The sequence below is a fragment of the Salvelinus fontinalis genome, chromosome 17 (genome assembly GCF_029448725.1).
Source record: "Salvelinus fontinalis isolate EN_2023a chromosome 17, ASM2944872v1, whole genome shotgun sequence".
NCBI lineage: Eukaryota > Metazoa > Chordata > Actinopteri > Salmoniformes > Salmonidae > Salvelinus > Salvelinus fontinalis.
The window spans coordinates 35,216,759-35,237,596 of record NC_074681.1 but is presented as its reverse complement, the minus strand read 5'-3'; the positions used below and the strand labels follow the sequence as shown (position 1 = coordinate 35,237,596).

The window sequence follows — 20,838 nt, the reverse complement described above, 5'->3', positions numbered from 1 at the left end:
GTAGGCATTTAAAATGAAATGTGGAGTGGAGCTTAATAAGTTATGCAACGACATCACGTTACCATCACCATTTATCGCAATAAAGAAGGTTAGACAAAATAAAAAATCTACACCAGTCCTATAAGAAATAAATCAATCCATCTTTAGAAGGTTTCTCCTATACCTGCTGTTTCCATTACACATTGTTGTTGTTGTTGCTTTGGTCTAATAAACCTGGATCAATGGATCCTGCCCATGACAGACATAAAATACATGAAGAACATTTGAAACATCAGGATGCTTGATGGTCACACTGCACTAACTCCACTCATAGATGCAGCCCTGTCAGTCATCTTTACGTTGTTCACCATAGTCATTTGTTTGTAGACTCCTGCGGTTGGGTCAATCTCCAAGAGACTTTTGGTTGTAAGACTAAGCTCTTCACCCGCCCGTAAGATAAAAACCCTGCCCAGTGGCCATCAAGCTTTAGTGGTGTTAACGGAGGTAGTACAAGGCACACGCTTAAAGTAAAACAGCTTTTGTATTTGAGGGAATCCTCCTCCGTCCTATTCATAAAGCGACTCAGTGTAAAATTGATCATCTAGGATCAGTTTCGTCTTTTAGATCATGACAAATAAGACTATGTGGCTATGGGGAACCTGATTCTAGATCATCACTCCTACTTTGAGATGCCTCATGAACATAGGTCCTGGTCCCGGAGTAACCCTTTGGACTATGGTCTTGATATGATTCCCCATAAATGCAGGGTTTATGCAAGTTCTGCAGTAACGTGTTGTGTTTTAAAGTCTTCAGTCTCACCATCTCAACCAAACCTAGATTTTAGAGCTCCACATATGTTGTCAACATGTCTGTTGTGTTGGCTGCTAAGTACCGTAAGTCTATGTAAGCGTATGTAAATGGCATGCTCCCACTTAACCTATGCTAAGTGCATGCACACGATTCAACCTTAAAGGGATACTTCAGGATTTTGGCAATGAGGCCCTTTATCTTCTTCCCCAGAGTCAGATGAACTTGTGGATACCATGTTTGTGTCTCTGCGTGCGGTTTGAAGGAAGTTGCTAACTAGCGCTAGCAAGCTAGCAGATACCAATAGACTCCCAGTCATTCCGCTAACACTAGTTAGCATTGGCTCAATAAACTACCTCTGAATTATTTCATACTGGACACAGCGACATAAAAATGGTATCCACGAGTTGCCCTTTAAGTATCCCTTTAAGTAATGGTACAGAATACACACATGACAAATGGACCTCTATAGCTGTTCTTTTTGCTCAGATGCTTTTCCCATTACTAACATCATGAGTAATGATATCAGGTCCACTCTGACACGTAATTACTTCACATTACCTTCCTGCATGTAGTATGCTTATTCTATGTTTATTTCTTTGTTACCTTCGTTCATATGATATAATAGAATAGAATAGAATGAGCCTGGTTTCATAAGTCATGTGCCTGGTGATATTGATAGTCCTACAGATGTAGGATCTTAATCTGATCACTGTTTTGTTGCTGAGAATTTTCCTGCACAGAAGAAAAGGCAAACATGTAGCTTATTTAATGTTTGTAATTTGCACTTTGTCATTTCAGACTTGATTTGCCATAACGAACAATTTATCAGCGTCTACAAAAAAAGTATTCACATTTCCTGTTGCTGCAGGATAATTTTCTTGCTGTAGTAAACTGGGTCAAATTAAGATCCTGCATCTGTATATATTATTTTTCACCTCCATACAGTTTTCCCACATTGCCCCGCTATACATAACACTAATCTGTTGTTACACTGTAAACATTCACACAGTAGGATAGAGCCAAGTGAAAACCTCTGAGTCAGCTCTCTCTCTCTCTTTCTCTGTCCTGTCTCTGTCTCTCTCTCTCTCTGTTAGCTACCGCAGAGCACTAGGCTGAGGGCTTCCTAAAAAGCCAGGCCTAATTGCGGCTGAATTCCTGCTTGCTGGTAACAATAGCAGGGACTCTTGTGAGTTCCTGTGCTGCGGCCAGCGATCCACGGTTCACTGGGCGCTGTCGAAAGACATCGGGCCTCTGATTGACAGCTTCAGCCCAATGCCAGCAGAGGATTTAATTGCGCATCATGTGTGCCTATTGGCAGATAGAGAAACTCAGAGGAATGGCTATGTGGAACTGTGGTGCTACTGTAAACACATACACAGACATATGTATTCTTGCACATTTGCAAGCGAGCACACAGAGGACAGGTTGCTATCCGACAACTAGAATGACGTTGATCTGATTCTGATTAGTACATCGTCTGATGTAATTGGGTTGTTTGTCCGTATCCATTTGTAGCTTGACATGTTTGTCTTTTTCCGCTAAGCATTAGAATAGGAGGACAGCTTGTTTCTGAGTGTTGTTTGATGAGTGACTCATGGAACAACATGACATAGAATGGAACTGAACTGAATCATCACCTGGTGATGTCATGCCTAGTTCAATATGGATTTGGGATGTCATGATTTTCTCATGTTTTTAGTACTGTATTTGGAACAGAGTTGTTTAATGGTCAAAGGAAAGTGTACAGTACATTGCCTTTTGGCTGAGGTACCTGGTTAATTGTTTCTACTGTGTCTGTGATCGTTAGCAGAGATAGAGTTAGATCGTTCTGGTCAATGAGTGGCAGAACTTTTGGAAAATAACAGTGAATGGATGATTTGGCACAGTGTGAAATTCATAAATTCATCATCCCTACATAATAATAAGAAGAAGAAGAATTTGCTGGGTGCTTATATTTGTGCCATTTCACACATGTGAAAGTGTGTATTAATACGCATGTGTGAATAGGAAATGTTTTTTTTTTGCATATCCCACCTCTCCCTGAGACACCCTCAGAGAGTGGGGCTACGGCCATTTCAATTACATTGAAAAGTCAGTGGTCAAAATCACCTGTGTGTGTTTACAATCTCAGTGACTGTGTTGAATATGTCACCAATGACTGTCATGGTTTTCTCAACCATATGACGCTTAAAAGAAGGACAGCTTCCAACTTCTGTCAAATCTGATCCAAAACCCACTGCCTCAATCCTACATAATGAGCTGGTGGTGAATGGAGTGTTACAGAGACGAAGGATCAGCTAATTAAAGACGCTGAACATAATGATCATAAAATCTGGACTTGTGTTGGTTCCAGTTTGGCGCGGTTAGCCATGTTTTTGCCGTCTGTATCGTACCCTGAGAATCCCTGGCACCGAATGGTGATTGGGATCCGTCTGCCGAAAAGCGCAGACACACACACATGCGGGAACGCACACGCACAAACATTCATGCACTCACACACACACACACAAACACACCTCCCTGACTTGAGTGTGCCCAAAGATAGGCCACATATGAATGAGTGATTAGGCTCCTGGTTTGATACAGTCCAAACAGATGGGCCGTGAATAACGGATCCAGTATAGCCTAATTGTTTGGTTTATTCTCCAAGCAAAACATATTGCAATCATTTTCAAATTAAGAGAATTCCACCCCTCGTTTTTTCGTAGTTGATGGATTGAGTGAGTTGTTGTGGTGTTTGGAGCTTTTGGAGAAATGGTAAGATTTTCTTTATTACGGTATTAACATTATTGACGACTACAGTGACCATTATTGGCTACTTTCATGTGTTTAGACTGCCTGTCATAACCATGATTTATGCGTCTTCTTTCTTCTTAGATAATGACTGTCTTAGCTAGTGTTTTTTCTGTCAAATTGCTCTTTGTTTTCTGTGCCTGGATAATCCTTTGTGTAATGTTCTTTGTGGGCGTGTGTGCGTGTGCGTGTGTGTTTGGTGCTTGCCTGCGAGCAAACCCTTAACAATAGTGTGTCTCCCATTGTCCTGTGAAGGGTGGTGTGTCTCAGTGTGTGTGTGAGTGTGTGACCTTCCTCCGCTGACTCCTCCACCTGCTGCAAGGCCTTTTGGCTCCAAGGCCTTTTGGCTCTGCTGCCCACTCACAGCACTTTATACCCAAGTGTTTAAGTGGCACCTGTCCACCTTTTGATGCCTGTACAGGCTTTACTGATCTTAAGACCTGTGTGCGTGTCTGTGTACCTGTACAGGCTTTACTGATCTTAGGACCTATGTGCGTGTCTGGGTACCTGTACAGGCTTTACTGATCTTAGGACCTGTGTGCGTGCGTGTCTGTGTACCTGTACAGGCTTTACTGATCTTAGGACCTGTGTGCGTGCGTGTCTGTGTACCTGTACAGGCTTTACTGATCTTAGGACCTGTGTGCGTGCGTGTCTGTGTACCTGTACAGGCTTTACTGATCTTAGGACCTGTGTGCGTGCGTGCCTGTGTACCTGTACAGGCTTTACTGATCTTAGGACCTGTGTGCGTGCGTGTCTGTGTACCTGTACAGGCTTTACTGATCTTAGGACCTGTGTGCCTGCGTGCCTGTGTACCTGTACAGGCTTTACTGATCTTAGGACCTGTTTGCGTGCGTGCCTGTGTACCTGTTTGTGTGCATGCATGTGGAGGTCAGATCTTGTTTCATGACTCAGGCAGGTGGACCTTATTGCTTACTGTATCTTGGGTGGGGTTCTGGGTGGCATCATCATCATTTGGAACATAGCCCATTGCTGTCATTCTATAGTACCATCTACTACTCTGATGCTATAAGCATATTCGGGGCGGCAAGTAGCCTAGTGGTTAGAGCGTTGGACTAGTAACCGAAAGGTTGCAAGATTGAATCCCCGAGCTGACAAGGTAAAAATCTGTCGTTCTGCCCCTGAACAAGGCAGCTAACCCACAGTTCCTAGGCCGTCATTGAAAATAAGAATTTGTTCTTAACTGACTTGCCTAGTTAAGTTAAGTTAAAATATTACCGCCCACTGTTATCAAATAGCCCTATACCAACAACAGCAGATATCTGTGGATGCAGTATATCTACAAGGTCTCGATAGGCTACTGTTACAGATTCTACTGCAGAGCAGAGCAGTTCTCGTATCCACTATAAGCCACAGAGATAGATAGAGCAGTCCGCTATTTATAATGAATGATCATTTCTAAATGACCTTCTACGTACACATTAAATAGGTCAAGAGATGGGTTTGACCTCTAGCCCTATTATCTGTATCCTTATCCTCCTTGAGTCTAAGCCGTTGTAATTCCCTCCAGTCTTCCTCTGCGTGTTTTCAGTCTACTATATACAGTATGTGGCCTTAGAACAGCTGTATTTGAACTTACCATCGAGCCAGAATAGCAGTGGTTGAGAGAGTAATTGCATGTTTGACTTTGAGGGAAACTGCAGTAATTCAGAGCTCATGGTCGACGTTGCCGCTCTGAAGCAATGCATTTGAGTTTTAAACGCTAGTTTTTTGATATATTGGTAGACATTTTTGTGGCACCACTGTATAACTGGTTGTTATCTTATTATTATGCAGTAGTAATTACCCGGTAAAAAGTAAGGTAATTAGTTTACTGGGTTGCCATATTCTCTACATTTACATTTGAGTAATATATCTGAAGCGCTTATCCAGAGTGACTTACAGGAGAAATGAGGGTTAAGCGCCTTGCTCGACAGATTTGTATTATTCAGTAATAGTTACCTGGTGAAAACGTATGGTAGCCTAATCAGTTTACTGGGTAGCCATATTCTCTGTGCGTTATGTTACCGGCATCATCATCAATATCACTTTACAGCCACAATCAAATAAGCAAGCATTTATATGCAGTGCCTAGGCAATATAAAACAGGATACAATTTGAGAATAATATGTACAGTAACATAATATATATTATCATGAGAAGAGAAGGAAATCGGAGGAAACTGAGCGAGAGGACTAACATCAAGGGCATTCCACTAGCAAACCAGCTGAGTCATATCCAATTGAGTTTTGCATCAGTCAGAGGCTCTCAGTGGTTTAGTATGGAGTGATAGATGAAACCCTGAAAAATACTTCCTAACCAGGCTTACCCTACACAAAATAATCTGTCATAAGTAAAGGACTCTCCCTCGCTGTCTATTAAATATTTTTTTTAACTTTTCATATGGGACTGCTTATAGGTTTTTGCTATTGGTTGTGAGGCATTCTAAATGTTACAAAATGTGGAGGGAAAATCATATTTTGGGGTTTAAACAATGATCATATTTACCGGTGAAATATTCCTTTCCTGACTCAAAATGACATGTTCCGACCCATGTCTGTGCCCTGCCCATATCTACTATATAGGTTATTCACCAAGGCCTGGAGTTTTCCCTTGTCTGTTCCAGAGCCATATACAGTGCATTCGGAAAGTATTCAGACCCCTTGACTTCTTCCACATTTTGTTACGTTATAGCCTTATTCTAAAACGGATTACATAGTTTTTTTCCTCTCATCAATCTACACACATTACCCCATAATCAAAAAGCAAAAACAGGTTTTAAGACATTTGTGAAAATGTATTACAAATTAAAAAATGAAATATCACATTTACACAAGTATTCAGACCCTTTACTCAGTACTTTGTTGAAGCACCTTTGGCAGCGATTACATCCTCGACTCTTCTTGGGTATGAAGCTACAAGCTTGGCACACCTGTATTTGGGGAGTTTCTCCCATTCTTCTCTGCAGATCCTCTCAAGCTCTGTCAGGTTGGATGGGGAGCGTCAATGCACAGATATTTTGAGGTCTGTCCAGAGATGTTCCATTGGGTTCAAGTCCGGGCTCTGGCTGCACCACTCAAGGACATTCAGAGACTTGTCCTGAAACTCATGCGTTGTCTTGGCTGTGTGCTTAGGGTTGTTTTCATCAAGGATCTCTCTGTACTTTTCTCCGTTCATCTTTCCCTCGATCCTGACTAGTCTCCCAGTCCCTGCCGCTAAAAAACATCCCAACAACATGATGCTGCCACCACCATGCTTCACTTTAGGGGTGGTGCAAGGTTTCCTCCAGATGTGACGCTTGGGATTCAGGCCAAAGAGTTCAATCTTGGTTTCATCAGACCAGAGAATCTTGTTTCTCATGGTCTGAGTCCTTTAGGTGCCTTTTGGCAAACTCCAAGTGCTCTGTCATGTGCCTTTTACTGAGGAGTGGCTTCTGTCTGGTGGAGTCCAATCAAGTTGTAGAAACATGTCAAGGTTGATCAATGGAAACAGGATGCACCTAAGCTCAATTTCGAGTCTCATAGCAAAGGGTCTGAAAACTTATGTAAATAACGCTTTGTCGTTATGAATGAGGCTGTAACGTAACAAAATGTGGAACAGTCAAGGCGTCTGAATATTTTCCGAATGCAGTGTATATTATGTGCTCAGGAAAACTCCTGGTGCTATGGTCTCTGTGCTATCTGATGATAACACCTGCCTTGCATCTTTATAACACTGTCCGTCCTCTTCCCAGAGTAACAACAATGCCTGTTCCCTGCTCATGTCTGTCCTGTCCCACACAGACACACATCGGTCTAAAGTTGTCTTTTGGATCTAGGACCAGCTCACTTTCCACCATATCCTAACCCCAACCCTTCGTCTCCAAAACACAAAACTGACCTCAGAGGTGCTATTTCACCCTGCTCCCACAGACACAGTCAGTCTGTACAGTCTGTGCTGTAGTGGACAGTCGCCATGGTAACAGGTACTATGGCTGTAGCGTGAGTAAAGGGTTCTGTCCTGCACTCTGTCCTGCGCAAACAGCAGGCGCCATGGAGGCAGGGTGACATGGCAGATATATTACCCACTGTGTAAACCAGCAACAGCTGCACTATTGTAATTAAACCCAGGTTAAAAAGGGAGAACCCTGTGCAAACAAAGGAGTCTGGTTACTATACTGAAGTGGCAGGTCCTGAGGTGTAGGGAGCGATTAGGTGTAATACTCAAATTCTTGGTCTATTTGAGACTACGAGTCAAATGTTAGGATGAAATTGCCCCTAGACATCTAAGGTCAGCTTGGATAAATGCGCCTGCTAAATGATGTGTATTATTTATTGTTATATAATTACACTAGTTTAGCATCGTTGTCCCTAATGCCATGGAATGCCATGGTGCTCGGTGTGTATGCCACCTTCCTTTTGGCAGTTCTCTATGTTAAAAATGATTGGGATCAGTTTAAATTGAGTAGTTCAACGGCTATACATCAAAGTATATTTAGCGTTGTTTATTAGAGTCTAGCTATCTAGCTTATCGTAGCACAGTTCTGTGGTTGTAGCCTAAGCTATCCCAGACGCATAGGACTCTCTCTGAGTTTGTATTCCTTGCGGTCTGACAGCGCCAATGAGTCTCATCTGTGTCTGTTCCTGTTTATAATATACCTATCTATATGTTAATCTCATCCTACACTCACTGGCCAGTTTATTAGGTACACCCATCTAGTACTGGGTCGGACCTCCCCCCTTTGCCTCCAGAACAGCGTGAATTCTTCGGGGCATTCTACAAGGTGTCAGAAACGTTCCACAGGGATGTTGGTCCATGCTGATGCGATGGCTTCACGCAGTAGCTACAGATTAGACGGTGGTACATTCATGCTGCGAACAGCCCATTCCATCTCATCCCAAAGATGCTCTGGTGGGTTGAGGTCTGAACTCGCTGTCATGTTCCAGGCGATGTTTTTCCACTCCTCAACTGTCCGTGGTTGGTGATCACGTGCCCACTGGCTCCCCTTCTTCTTGTTTTTAGCTGATAGGAGTGGAACCCGGTGTGGTCGTCTGCTGCAATAGCCCATCCTTGACAAGGACAGACGAGTTGTTTGTTCCGAGATGCTATTCTGCACACCACTGTTGTACTGCGCCATTATTTGCCTGTTTGTGGCCCGACTGTTAGCTTGCGCGATTCTTGCCATTCTCCGTCGACCTCTCATCAACGAGCTGTTTTCGCCCACAGGGCTGCCGCTGACTAAATGTTTTTTGTTTGTCGCACCATTCTCAGTAAACCCAGGACACTGTCGTGCGTGAAAAGCCCAGGAGGCCGAACGTTTCTGAGGTACTGGAACCAGCGGGCCTGGCACCGATGATCATACCACGCTCAAAGTCACTTAGGTCAATCGTTTTGCCCATTCTAATGTTCAATCAAACAGTAACTGAATGCCACGATGTCTGTCTGCCTGCTTTATAAAGCAAGCCATGGCCACGTGACTCTGTCTGTAGTAGTGAACAATTTTTGTGGACGGGGTGGTGTACCTAATAAATTGTCCACTGAGTGTATATGTCAATGAGACACTAGTAGAGGTGGGATTTAGTTCATGCTTAGCGATAGGGACTAGTCATACTCTAGCTAATTTGGCGGTACTAGCTAGCCAAGGCTTCATTGCAGCTGAGGTATTAGATTGATTTTTTTGCCCTTTCGCTATATTGACTGACTTATAATAAGTCAGTTCACGAAAGTAGGTTAGGCAGAACCACATATGAAGATCATCACAAGTTAAATTGTCTTCAAGAATAGCTGCTTGCAGCAACATCAATGATGAAGTCTCATATCCTGCTGTATCCTTTTGGAATTATGTCACTTCCTGTAGCAGAGAGCCCATATTCGTTCTAGTATTATGTCTTAGTCGAAGTGACACATACACCATATATACAAAGATTCGGCTATTTCAGCCACACCTATTGCTGACAGGTGTATAAAATCGAGCACACAGCCATGCAATCTCCATAGACAAACATTGGCAGTAGAATAGTGGAGGAGGAATAATGGTCTGGGGCTGTTTTTCATGGTTCGGGCTAGGCCCTTTAGTGAAGGGAAATCTGAAAACTACAGCATACAATGACATTCTAGACATATGAGTTAATAGAACATGTTACAGAACACTCTCCATGTAACACAGGTTCTCTATTAGAGTATCCCAATCCTTCTTGAATTATGATTATTCCAACAGACATACAGTAGATTATACATAACAGCCTCTGTCTGTCAATATGGTCTCAGGTTTATTGATGCATTAGTACCTTGATTCTGGTGGAGAAGCTTCCCTAATTGTCCCATGGTGATTTACTGATTAAAAGCTTAATGACTGAACAAGACTCGCAGAGTGAGTTTTGATATTCATAACAGATGGTGGAATCATTTACTTTTTAGAATTGGGTAGATGAAATGTAGGGTCCGTCCAGGCCTGGTTTGTTCTATTGGGGACTTATAAACTGCTCATTAATGATCTAATAAGCATTTTACCTGTTTGGCATTAATCAGGTGTGACAACAGGTGAAGCGAGAGAAAGAGCGAAAGAGAGAGAGAGAGAGCGTCTAAATTGGAAAGGATGCTGATTCATGTTTTAATGAGGCATTGTGCAAGGCGTTCTGCCAAGAGAAAGATTCGCCCAACATCTGAATTAATTGGTCTGGAAGTTATATTTTAGATTCACATAATGGGACTTTGCCACAGGGTTATGTTGGGGGAACACAATGGCTAAAATGACAGCTCAGTTACTAGTCTGTTATCAGGTCCCATGGGTTTGCATTTGTTCTTTGTCATTGTACAAAGTAGTGATTGTGTGTTTGCGATGTGTAGTTGAATGCAGTGCGTATACCATATAAATAGGTTTGTGTGGTTACGTATAATATGCCTTGTGTGTCATCATACTGTGAGTGATTACATATAATTGTTGAGTTGTTTTTGGTTGTGTGTGTGTGCGCGCTCATGTTCTTTTCTGTTGTCATACTGCTGCACATTGTACCACGGCATAAAGTAACACAGAAACCATCCTCACCACTTCAAAGTGGAACAAACACTTGTTGAGCTAGAAATAACATGACCTACCTTTCAGCTGTAGCATCCTGAGATAGACTGATCAACTTTACCATGTTCTAAACACGCTGCACAGTGTGCTTCTTCACACTGCAGCGTTTAGAACAGCAAAATAGAACATACATGTGTTGTAACAAGAGCAAACAAGCAAATCAAATATTTATCTTAGATTATGCACGGTCTGAAAAACATTCATGAAATGAAGGCGCTATTACACCACATCTTCTTCTTCCCAGATGAAAAGGAAGGCATCATATCCTGACTTGAAATGCGAGGGCATAGCTCAAACCTCTGGCGTTAAATCATCAGAATGTTTTGATTATACTAAACATCGTTATCGTTTTCGCCATTAAAACCCCCTTATCCTCTGTCATTTTAACGAACTCCACAGAAACTCGGATTTTTACCACTATGAAATACAGCGCCTTACACCGCTCACTCTTGTCTTTACGAGGCGGTGCCAGAGAGAGGGAAACGCTACCAATTCAATCAGAAGCAGGCTATGATTTATATAGGCCTGAGTCCCTACTCCCTCTCCCTCTACCCAGTGATATGAGCCACAGCAGGGCTCGGCCTGACCGCTACAGTCATAAATTACAGTGCTGGGACATAGAAGAAGACACACTCAGCCCTGCTCCAGGCCCTCACCAAATTGCCATTTTGAAAAAAAGAAGGGAGAGGGAGAGAGAGAGGGAGAGGGAGAAGTGGAAAAAGAAATCACTTGGAGATGTAATGCTCCACAGACAAAGGTTGTCCATCGGGGCTGTGATTTGGAGTCCAAGATGACTGCCACTCTTGATATTGAATACTGGGGAGCAGAAACAGAGATACAACACTCCTTCCCCATTTTACTCTCTCGCTCTCTGTCCCCCACCCCTCTCTCTGTTTCATCCCCCCTCTCTCTCTTTCTTTTTCACTCTACCGGGGTTCTCTCTCTATTCCTCTCTGCCTATTTTTTCTCCCTCTCTCTCTTCCCATTCCTCTTTCATTTTCCACTCTACCCGTATTCCTCTCTCTCTATGCCTTCCCTCTCCTTCTCAATTCCTCCCCTCTTTCTCCCTCTGTCTCCCTCTGACCCTCTCCTCCCCTACCCCCTTCCCCCTTCCCCTTCCCTCTCTCTCTCTGGCGACCCTGACCCACTTAGCTAGCTGCTTGTTATTCAGACTAGGGTTTATCCACAGAGAAAGTGTGTGTAATTTGGTTTGACAACAAAACCAGCCATGCTCCTCACAGGGTAGGCCTACCTGATATCAACAGCACTCCCCACACAGCCACAATGCGATAGTAGAAATGAAACACTATCAGATCGAACCCACTGTGATGTTAGAGTGACAGAGAGAAAAACCACACACATTTGCAGTGTTGAATGGAAAGTATTGGTGATCTGAATAGGATCTTTATTTTGGGGGGAAAATGCTTGCATGCTGCAATAGTATGTCAAGACACTAAGATAATATATTTGATATATAAAGATATGTGTGCATAAAGCAAAATTAAGGGTTTTCGAGATAATGTTGACCTCCAGGTCTAATTTTCACAAGCTTTGGATGTCATCACTAGGACTGGCACAATTACTGTATAACCGTGCAACTGACGGTTTTGGATGAAGACCGTCATTAAAATGAAATAACCATTTGTTTTAAAACCGCTGACTGAAGAAGGGACGGCCAGGCATTCGTGCGGTTGAGTCAGTTTCTGCGATAACAGATTTTTTTGTAATGTCAGTTGAGTTGAGTCAATAAATCACAGCACATATTGATGTCACACTTCCTGCTTTTACTTCTTGCTTTTACTTCCTGCTTTGCTTATATAGGTACACTCGCAATGATCGCCAGTCCACCCATTATGCCATCGTTGACTTGAATGGGGACGCCCCTTCTATCCATTCTATTTCTATGGCAGCACACGCAGTCAGGAGCGGAGGAGAGGAGAAAATGTGCATCTCAACAAATATAAAATGTAAATAGTTTTGTTGCTATTCGAACGGTTATGAGGGAGACTGCGGTCATTTGGCTTGCCAATTACCGTCATCAACAGTTGAATAACCGCCACAGCCCTAGCAGGAAAACTGCATTGCTGTACACTGCATATAGGGACATGTTTTATTATAAGATAAGCCTTTAGTTGCCACACAAAAGCTCTCAGAATATAGGATCTTCTCATGATTTGGTTTTATTTTCCTCTTCTCCGGCTTCTCAGAGCAAAACTGATGAAGAGTGAAATAGGTTCCGCTGTCTGATTCACATCTTAACACGTAAGATGGAAAGAAAATGACAATCACCACAATATCCACTTTTTTTTCTCTTTTCTCTCTCACCCTTTTTCTCCCTGACTTTGTCAGAATGATATTCTAGACAGGGGACAGTATGTCGTCTGTATCAGTCTGTTTGCAGAAACTGAAAACGAGGGTTAGCGAACTAGCGAGTTAGCGTAGCTTCCATGATACGAAACTCTCTTCTGTGGTTGTCACTACATTTAATCAGACACTTTTCTCCTCCAAACCTCCATGACCAAAACGACTTTAACGATAAAAGAGATTACCCCGTGCCCATCTGCGTCACAGGAGCCTATCGAGTACAACCAGGCAATAAAGGAAAGAGCACAGGTGCAGAGGCAGAAAATAGAACTCGCTCTATTTCATTACAGTATGTATCAGCGAGCAGGAGATCTGTCAGTTCGGCACATATCATTGTGCGCCAGAAAAAGCAAATGGATAAAGCCAATTTGACAAAGGGGTCAATATACAGCATCCAATAAAAAATAGAATCTACAAGAGCTGTCGGGGGCTATAAACATCACGGTAATGACCCAAATGCCCAAAAGAAATACATTCAGATCAGATGGTTTCGCTCTCCTCGCTCAATGGTCTAGTCTACTCTGCTTGGGTTTGTCTCTGGTTTGCCTTTTACGATGTTTACTGTATGTTTGAGATAACTGTAGATTGGTGACGAAGCTGCCACACCCACAGTGCAACATTGTTTAATACGGACTCTTGCAAAGAGGCTGTGAGAGAAACTGAAGCGACTATGGCCACTTTGATTGACTGACTATTAATGTTGGGAGGAACAAGGCTCCTGAGCTAAACAATGGGTTACTGTATCATGCACCGACACTATCGATCATAGCCTACTGCAACCCAATGGGAGCTCTTTAGAGTTGACAGCAAAGAGCATCTATTGGTTTATCTGAGTCAATGGGCAGGATGAGATATTGCCAATTGTCATAGAGGTCAGGGGTTATACAGTTGAAGTCGGAAATTTACATACACTTAGGTTGGAGACATTAAAACTTGTTTTTCAACCATTCCACAAATTTCTTGTTAACAAACTATAGTTTTGGCAAGTCGAGGTAGGACATCTACTTTGTGCATGACACAAGTAATTTTTCCAACATTGGTTTACAAGCAGATTATTTCACTTATAATTCATGGTATCACAATTCCAGTGGGTCAGAAGTTCACATCCACTAAGTTGACTGTGCTTTTAAACAGCTTGGAAAACTCCAGAAAATGATGTCATGGCTTTAGAAGCTTTTGATAGCCTAATTGACATCATTTGAGTCAATTGGAGGTGTACCTGTGGATGTATTTCAAGGCTTACCTTCAAACTCAGTGCCTCTTTGCTTGAAATCATGGGTAAAATCAAAATAAATCAGCCAGGACCTCAGAAAGAAAATTGTAGACCTCCACAAGTCTGGTTCATCCTTGTGAGCAATTTCCAAACGCCAGAAGGTACCACGTTCATCTGTACAAACAATAGTACGCAAGTATAAACACCATGGGACCACGCAGCCGTCATACCGCTCAGGAAGGAGATGCGTTCTGTCTTCTAGAGATGAACGTATTTTGGTGCGAAAAGTGCAAATCAATCCCAGAACAACAGCAAAGGACCTTGTGAAGATGCTGGAGGAAACAGGTACAAAAGTATATATATCCACAGTAAAACGAGTCCTATATGTACAGTACATAACCTGAAAGGCCACTCAGCAAGGAAGAAGCCACTGCTCCAAAACCGCCATAAAAAAGCCAGACTACGGTTTTCAACTGCACATGGGGACAAAGATTGTACTTTTTGGTCTGATGAAACAAAAATAGAACTGTTTAGCCATAATGACCATCGTTATGTTTGGAGGAAAAAGGGGGGAGGCTTGCAAGCCGAAGAACACCACCCCAACCGTGAAGCACAGGGGTGGCAGCATCATGTTGTGGGGGTGCTTTGGTGCAGGATGGACTGGTGCACTTCACAAAATAGATGGTATCACAAGGAAGGAAAATTAGATGGATATATTGAAGCAACATCAGTCAGGATGTCTTCCAAATGGACAATGACCCCAAGCATACTTCCAAAGTTGTGCCAAAATGGCTTAAGGACAACAAAGTCAAGGTATTGGACTGGCCATCACAAAGCTCTGACCTCAAATCTATAGAAAATGTGTGTGCAGAATTGAAAAAGCATGTGTGTTGAAGGAGGCCTACAAACCTGACTCAGTTACACCAGCTCTGTCAGGAGGAATGTGCCAAAATTCACCCAACTTATTGTGATAAGGTTGTGGAAGGCTACCTGAAACGTTTGACCCAAGTTAAACAATTTAAAGGCAATGCTACCAAATACTAATTGAGTGCATGTGAACTTCTGACCCACTGGGAATGTGATGAAAGAAATAAAAGCTGAAATAAATAATTCTCTCTACTATTATTCTGACATTTCACATTCTTAAAATAAAGTGGTGATCCTAACTGACCTAAGACAGGGACTTTTTACTAGGACTAAATGTCAGGAATTGTGAAAAACGAAGTTTAAATGTATTTGGCTAAGGTGTATGTAAACTTCTGACTTCAACTGTATATGCCCTACTTATTAGCGTTACATTGCTGTTGGCCTATTTGTGAACAGCAGAACACATCTGGGGTTTATCTAACAGTAGTGTAAGTCACTAAGGCTAACAAAAGTAGCGTTCCCCATGTGTTTGTGTGGTCTCACAGCATGTCAATGTATTGGTTTATTAGCTTGGGTGTTTATGTTGGCAATGCTCTACAGTTTACACTTTACTTCCATCCTTATGTAACTTTATGGAAGAAGAGGCGGGAGTGAGAACGAGAGAGAGGGAGAGAATGTCAGAGAAAGAGAAAGAGCGAGAGAGAAAAAAACACTTCTGTTGAGAACACTCAGAGCACATGTTACACTGTGCGAGAGAGTCAAGTCTCACACAACTTATATACTACATACTACTATACTATATATACTACACTGAACAAAAATATAAACGCAACATGCAACAGTTTCAAAGATTTTACTGAGTTACAGTTCATCGAAGGAAATCAGTCAATTTAAATAAATTCATTAGGTCCTAATCTATGAATTTCACTTGACTGGGCATGGGCTCAGCCATGGGTGGGTCTGGGAGGGCATAGGCGCATTGTGCTGTGTGACAAAACTGCACATTTTAGAGTGGCCTTTTATTGTCCCCAGCACAAGGTGCACCTCTGTAACGATCATTCTGTTTAATCAGCTTCTTGATATGCCACCCCTGTCAGGTGGATGGATCATCTTGACAAAGGAGAAATGCTAACTAACAGGGATGTAAACAAATTTGTGCACAAAATTTGAGAGAAATACTATTTTTGTGCGGATGGAACATTTCTGGGATCTTTTATTTCAGTTCATGAAAAATAGGACCAACACTTTTTATGCTCCGTATAGATTGTTTTTCCAGTGCTGCTGTTGCGAGTCTGTTTCATGTTCCATGGACACATGCAGCTGTTCCATGTAATCATTCATAATGCAAAGGAGTGGGTTCATTCTGAGAAATGAGTGTCTGTGTTCCTAACCCTATGACTCCCCTTTCCTTGGACTGCCAGACAGACGCTCCAGTCTAAACTGTGTGGAGAGATAGAGGGGAATCGGGTTACAAGAGGTCAGCCATGACACCCTGTTTTGGCTTTTTGTTAATTTTGTCATCCGATCGCTCATTTGCATCGGTGTGACAGCTGGCAAATGGAAAACAGTCGTTTGTCCAGTGTCTACCTGCGTGGATGGGTTTCACTTTTTTCTTGTTCTTTTTCTAAAGGTAGCTTCTTGTACGAACAGTGTGGTCCCTTGTAGGACAGGTGAATGGGATGGTTAGAACAGGATGCTACTGCTGAGGTTGAGACAGACAGAGTTCTTTGTCCAATCAGCTCATGTTAAACCTGTCCTAGAACCAATCACAACTCTGTATCTTGTATCCAATTCTAATATGAACTAATCCCTTACAAGGAAGTGATATTCTCTGTGTTTTATTTCTTTAAATAGCAGTCTGCCGGAAGCCATTTGTGGTCAGGCACAGTTAAGATCTACTTTAACGCTGAGTGGAGTTGTAGCAAAACAGGTTCATTTCCCAGGTGTGTCATACAGCTGGTTCTTCACGACTCCTTCACTCTGCTAAAACACACTTAAAATAACGGGAGAGAGAACTAGTTAAACACTCTGGGCTGGGGATTCAAAACAGTTCCCTACTACAGACCCATTTCACTAATACATACTGACTTCAAAAGAGAAAGAGCTTATTTGTTTGGCGAGTCATCAAATAATGTGTTAGAAGTCAGCCTTAACTAAGAGATCCCAGATGTTAAGAGAGAAGGGGGTAGAGGGAAATGAAGGACAATGCAGTATGTAAATACAAACTGGAGCACTGCCAACACCATGGTTAGACTGAATGAATTCATACTGGACAATATGCACGGAATCACAGAAACACAGTGCTCTTGTATTGTGCGCTCTCCAGTTGTGTGTGTGTGTGTGTGTGTGTGTTTGGTGATTCACTATGGGCCTAACTCAAAGCAGTGTAGTGTAAGTGGAGATGCAGCGTGGACAGACAGACAGACACAGGGCCTTTTCTGTTTTATAACAGATTGCACATGAAAGGATTTCATAAAAGCCTTTCCTTTGTGGCTTGTAATTACTAGTGTGCTAATTGCTTCAAATCGCTGACATCTCAAGTCGATAAGGGTGAGGACTTCAAAGGGAAGACAACAGCAGGAAAACATCAGTTTTCATAGCTAATATAATGTTCTCTTTTCCTCCCACTTCCTCCACCCCTCTATTTCTCTCTCTCCTTCTCTCTATCTCTCTCTCTTCGTCTCTATCTCTCTTTCATTCTCTCTTTCTCTCACTCTGCCTCTATATCTCCCTCTCTAACTCTCCTACTCATATACCTAAATGAAGTGAACAATGTTGTAACTGTGTTGTTGTGTTGTCTGTGTGTTTGCAGTACAACAGTGAGACCATGTTCCTGGGCATGCCAGAGGCTGGCCTGGACTTTGTGCCAACCAACCAGGTGGGTTAATTACTCTTCCCCGTGTTTTTGTTTCAAGTCTTAATTAAACACTTTTACGCCGGGCGCATCGCTAAATTAGCGCCTGCTATCAGTTGCCACCATAATCAGGGACTATTATAACATGTAAACAGAGCGTTTAAACGTTGTTGCAGCCTCATCAATGAAGCCGCTAAATGGTTGGGTTGTTAGAGAGCTTTTATTTTCTTCCCAGTTAGATTTACAGTTCTACGTAGCTACACAACCTGATGTCATGGTTTCACTTTGCCATAATTGGATGACGTTGATTTTTGACCCATTAATTCTGCGTGGATACAGGGTAAATTCCGCATGGTTACAGGGTTAAAGCAGTTAAAACAGGGTTACGCTTATGTATTAATTCAGAGTGGTTAAGGTTAGGGCTATTTGGGGAAGGCTTAAAACAAAATAATAAAAAACACTGTAATGTTTCCATTAATTGTCATCAAGTACTCCTCCTGCTTGCTAGAAAATAGTGAAGTGCTGTGGTGCAGTGGTCTAAGCAGCTGGCTCTGAGCGTCTTGAGTTCCAGTGATGTGCCATGTTTTTGTTTTCTTTCGGGGGGAGGGGGGTGAGCGCCTACAAAGGCATATATCTACGTCCTCGGGACCTTTTCAAATGTCCAAAATCGACAGCTCTTTCTTGTGACCAGCCTGAGGTACAGCTAGGCTGGGTAGAGTAGACAAGACCTGGGTTCAAATACTATTTGTGCCTATTTGAGTTTGTATGACTTAATGAACCAATAGAATAGTCCCAAAACTGCAAATCCCGCCAATCTGGCACACCCAGCAGGCTAGAGCAAACTATGAAATAGTATTTGAACCCAGGTCTGGTAGAGTAGACAGCTGCATAAATGGCCTATAGATTGACAGCTATCACTGAAGAGAGGGGCTTTCATATGTACATGTGTTGCAGGGCTGTTTCTCCCTGTATTGTAGTAGGAGAGCTACAGTAGCTATCTGCCCTGGGTGGATGGTGGATTATTTCAGGATACTGGTGGTGTGTTCCTGGTGTTGTTGGGGTTGACCTCGGGTGAAACTCATTTTGAGCGTGGAGCGTCTAACAGTGGGCTGTGTGATAAGTGTAAATACCACTCAGATAAGGCCCAGTGGACAGGCTAATGGTTAGGAGAGGGTATCTGTGTGTGTGTGTGTGTGTGTGTGTGTGTGTGTGTGTGTGTGTGTGTGTGTGTGTGTGTGTGTGTGTGTGTGTGTGTGTGTGTGTGTGTGTGTGTGTGTGTGTGTGTGTGTGTGTGTGTGTGTGTGTGTGTGTGCGTGTGTGCGCATGAGTGAGGGCCTAGGCCTTAAGGGACGCAACACAATCAAATATTTATAAAGAATCGTATGTTCCTGAGGTAGCCATCATGGCCAGATGAGAGAGTCTTTCATGTAGTTATAATTTCCCATTTGTTGTGTTTTAGTTCAAATACAGTGTTCCTGTCTGTAGGAAATGGGAAATTAACTGAATTTGTTAATTAACTAAAGGCTTTTTGTTAATTAGCCTTTAGTCTGGGGGCTGTAGCGAAATGGAGGTCGCTAGCAGAACAGGAAGCATTGGTATCACAAATTGCTCTTAATAGGATACGGCTGTCCTAAAATAGGATATTTTCAAGTATTGTGGTGGCAGCATCATGTTCTGGGTATGCTTGTCACCGGCTGGGACTGGAGAGTTTGTCAGGATCATAAATATATATGAAAGGAGCAAAGCCAAGCTAAAAAATTTTTTTTTTACATAAAACCCTGCTTCAGTCTTCTGAATACATAACGCTGGGATACAGTTTTATTTTTCAGCGGGACAGTTACACACATTTTAATGCCAAAGACACACCAGAATAGCAGTGTTCCTGAATGGTCCAGTCTCAGTCCTGATTTAAATCTGCTTTAAAGTCACAGACAAGGTTTGAATATTGCTATCCATCAATGACTCCCAACCAAATTTACTGAGCTTGAGCAATCTTGACAATAATAATGGATGCATGTTGCCCTAAGAGTTGTGCAACGTTGGTAGAAGCTTATTCAAAAATATTCACAGCTGTAATGGCTGTCAAAGGTTCTTCCACCAAGTATTAAGTCTGAGGTGTGAAGTCAAACGTAATCGAGACAACTTCGGTTTCGAGATTTGATTCATTAGGGAAATGTTGTACAATTTTTCTGTCACTCTGGAAATGTGGAGTAGGTTGTGTGGAGTAGGAAACAAATTGTAGTTTATCAATGTTTTGAACAAATTTTAGGACAGCTACTTGTGAAGCCTGTGCAAGCAGTGTTTATAGTTTCACTAGGCACTGCAGCTTGACTTGTTGAATCTCATATTAACTGTCTGCACTAGGGCTGTTCTCATTGAAAGAAATGTCAATTCATCTAACTGCTTGTTTTTGGTATTTTATTAGGATCCCCATTAGCTGTTGCAAAAGTAGCAGCTACTCTTCTTGGGGTCCACACAAAACATGAAACATGACATAATACATTAATAGACAAGAACAGCTCAAGGACAGAACAACATTTCTTAGCCTACATATCAATACATACACAAAAACTATCTAGGTCAAGTTAACACTTTTTAATTCAGTTGAATTTCTTCTTCTTATGAAATAGAAGTGTTATGAATGAGTTATACCTGGGAAAATCACATCGATCGAAAATAAGGTTTACAGTCAGGTTAGTGAAATATTGTGTTGGGGAATTATTATTTGGGGTTTCGTGACTTAAAATGTGTGAAGGTGTTGCTTCAGAAGAATTCCACACCTTCCAGCACGCATATATGAAACACCCTTGACTATAGTCAGAAACACGTTTACTGAGGTGCCTGGTACATTTGTTTCACCAGAGATGTTAAAACATGTAGAATTCATAGTCATGCAATCTGAGTAAT

The 20,838-nt window shown here is 42.2% G+C and overlaps 1 protein-coding gene across 2 annotated transcripts in view; it reads left to right on the top strand.

The window, feature by feature from the left end:
• The window catches only part of LOC129814227 (thymocyte selection-associated high mobility group box protein TOX-like), a 58,154-nt gene that overhangs the window by 4,655 nt on the left and 32,661 nt on the right, over positions 1-20,838 (top strand). Inside the window, exon 2 of one of the 2 annotated variants that reach the window (XM_055867203.1) lies at positions 17,890-17,955. The exons of the other annotated variant lie outside the window; for it this stretch is intronic. Within the exon in view, the coding sequence (XP_055723178.1) occupies positions 17,890-17,955 (66 nt within the window). The remainder of the gene's footprint in view (positions 1-17,889; positions 17,956-20,838) is intronic. 2 annotated transcript variants of the gene reach the window in all.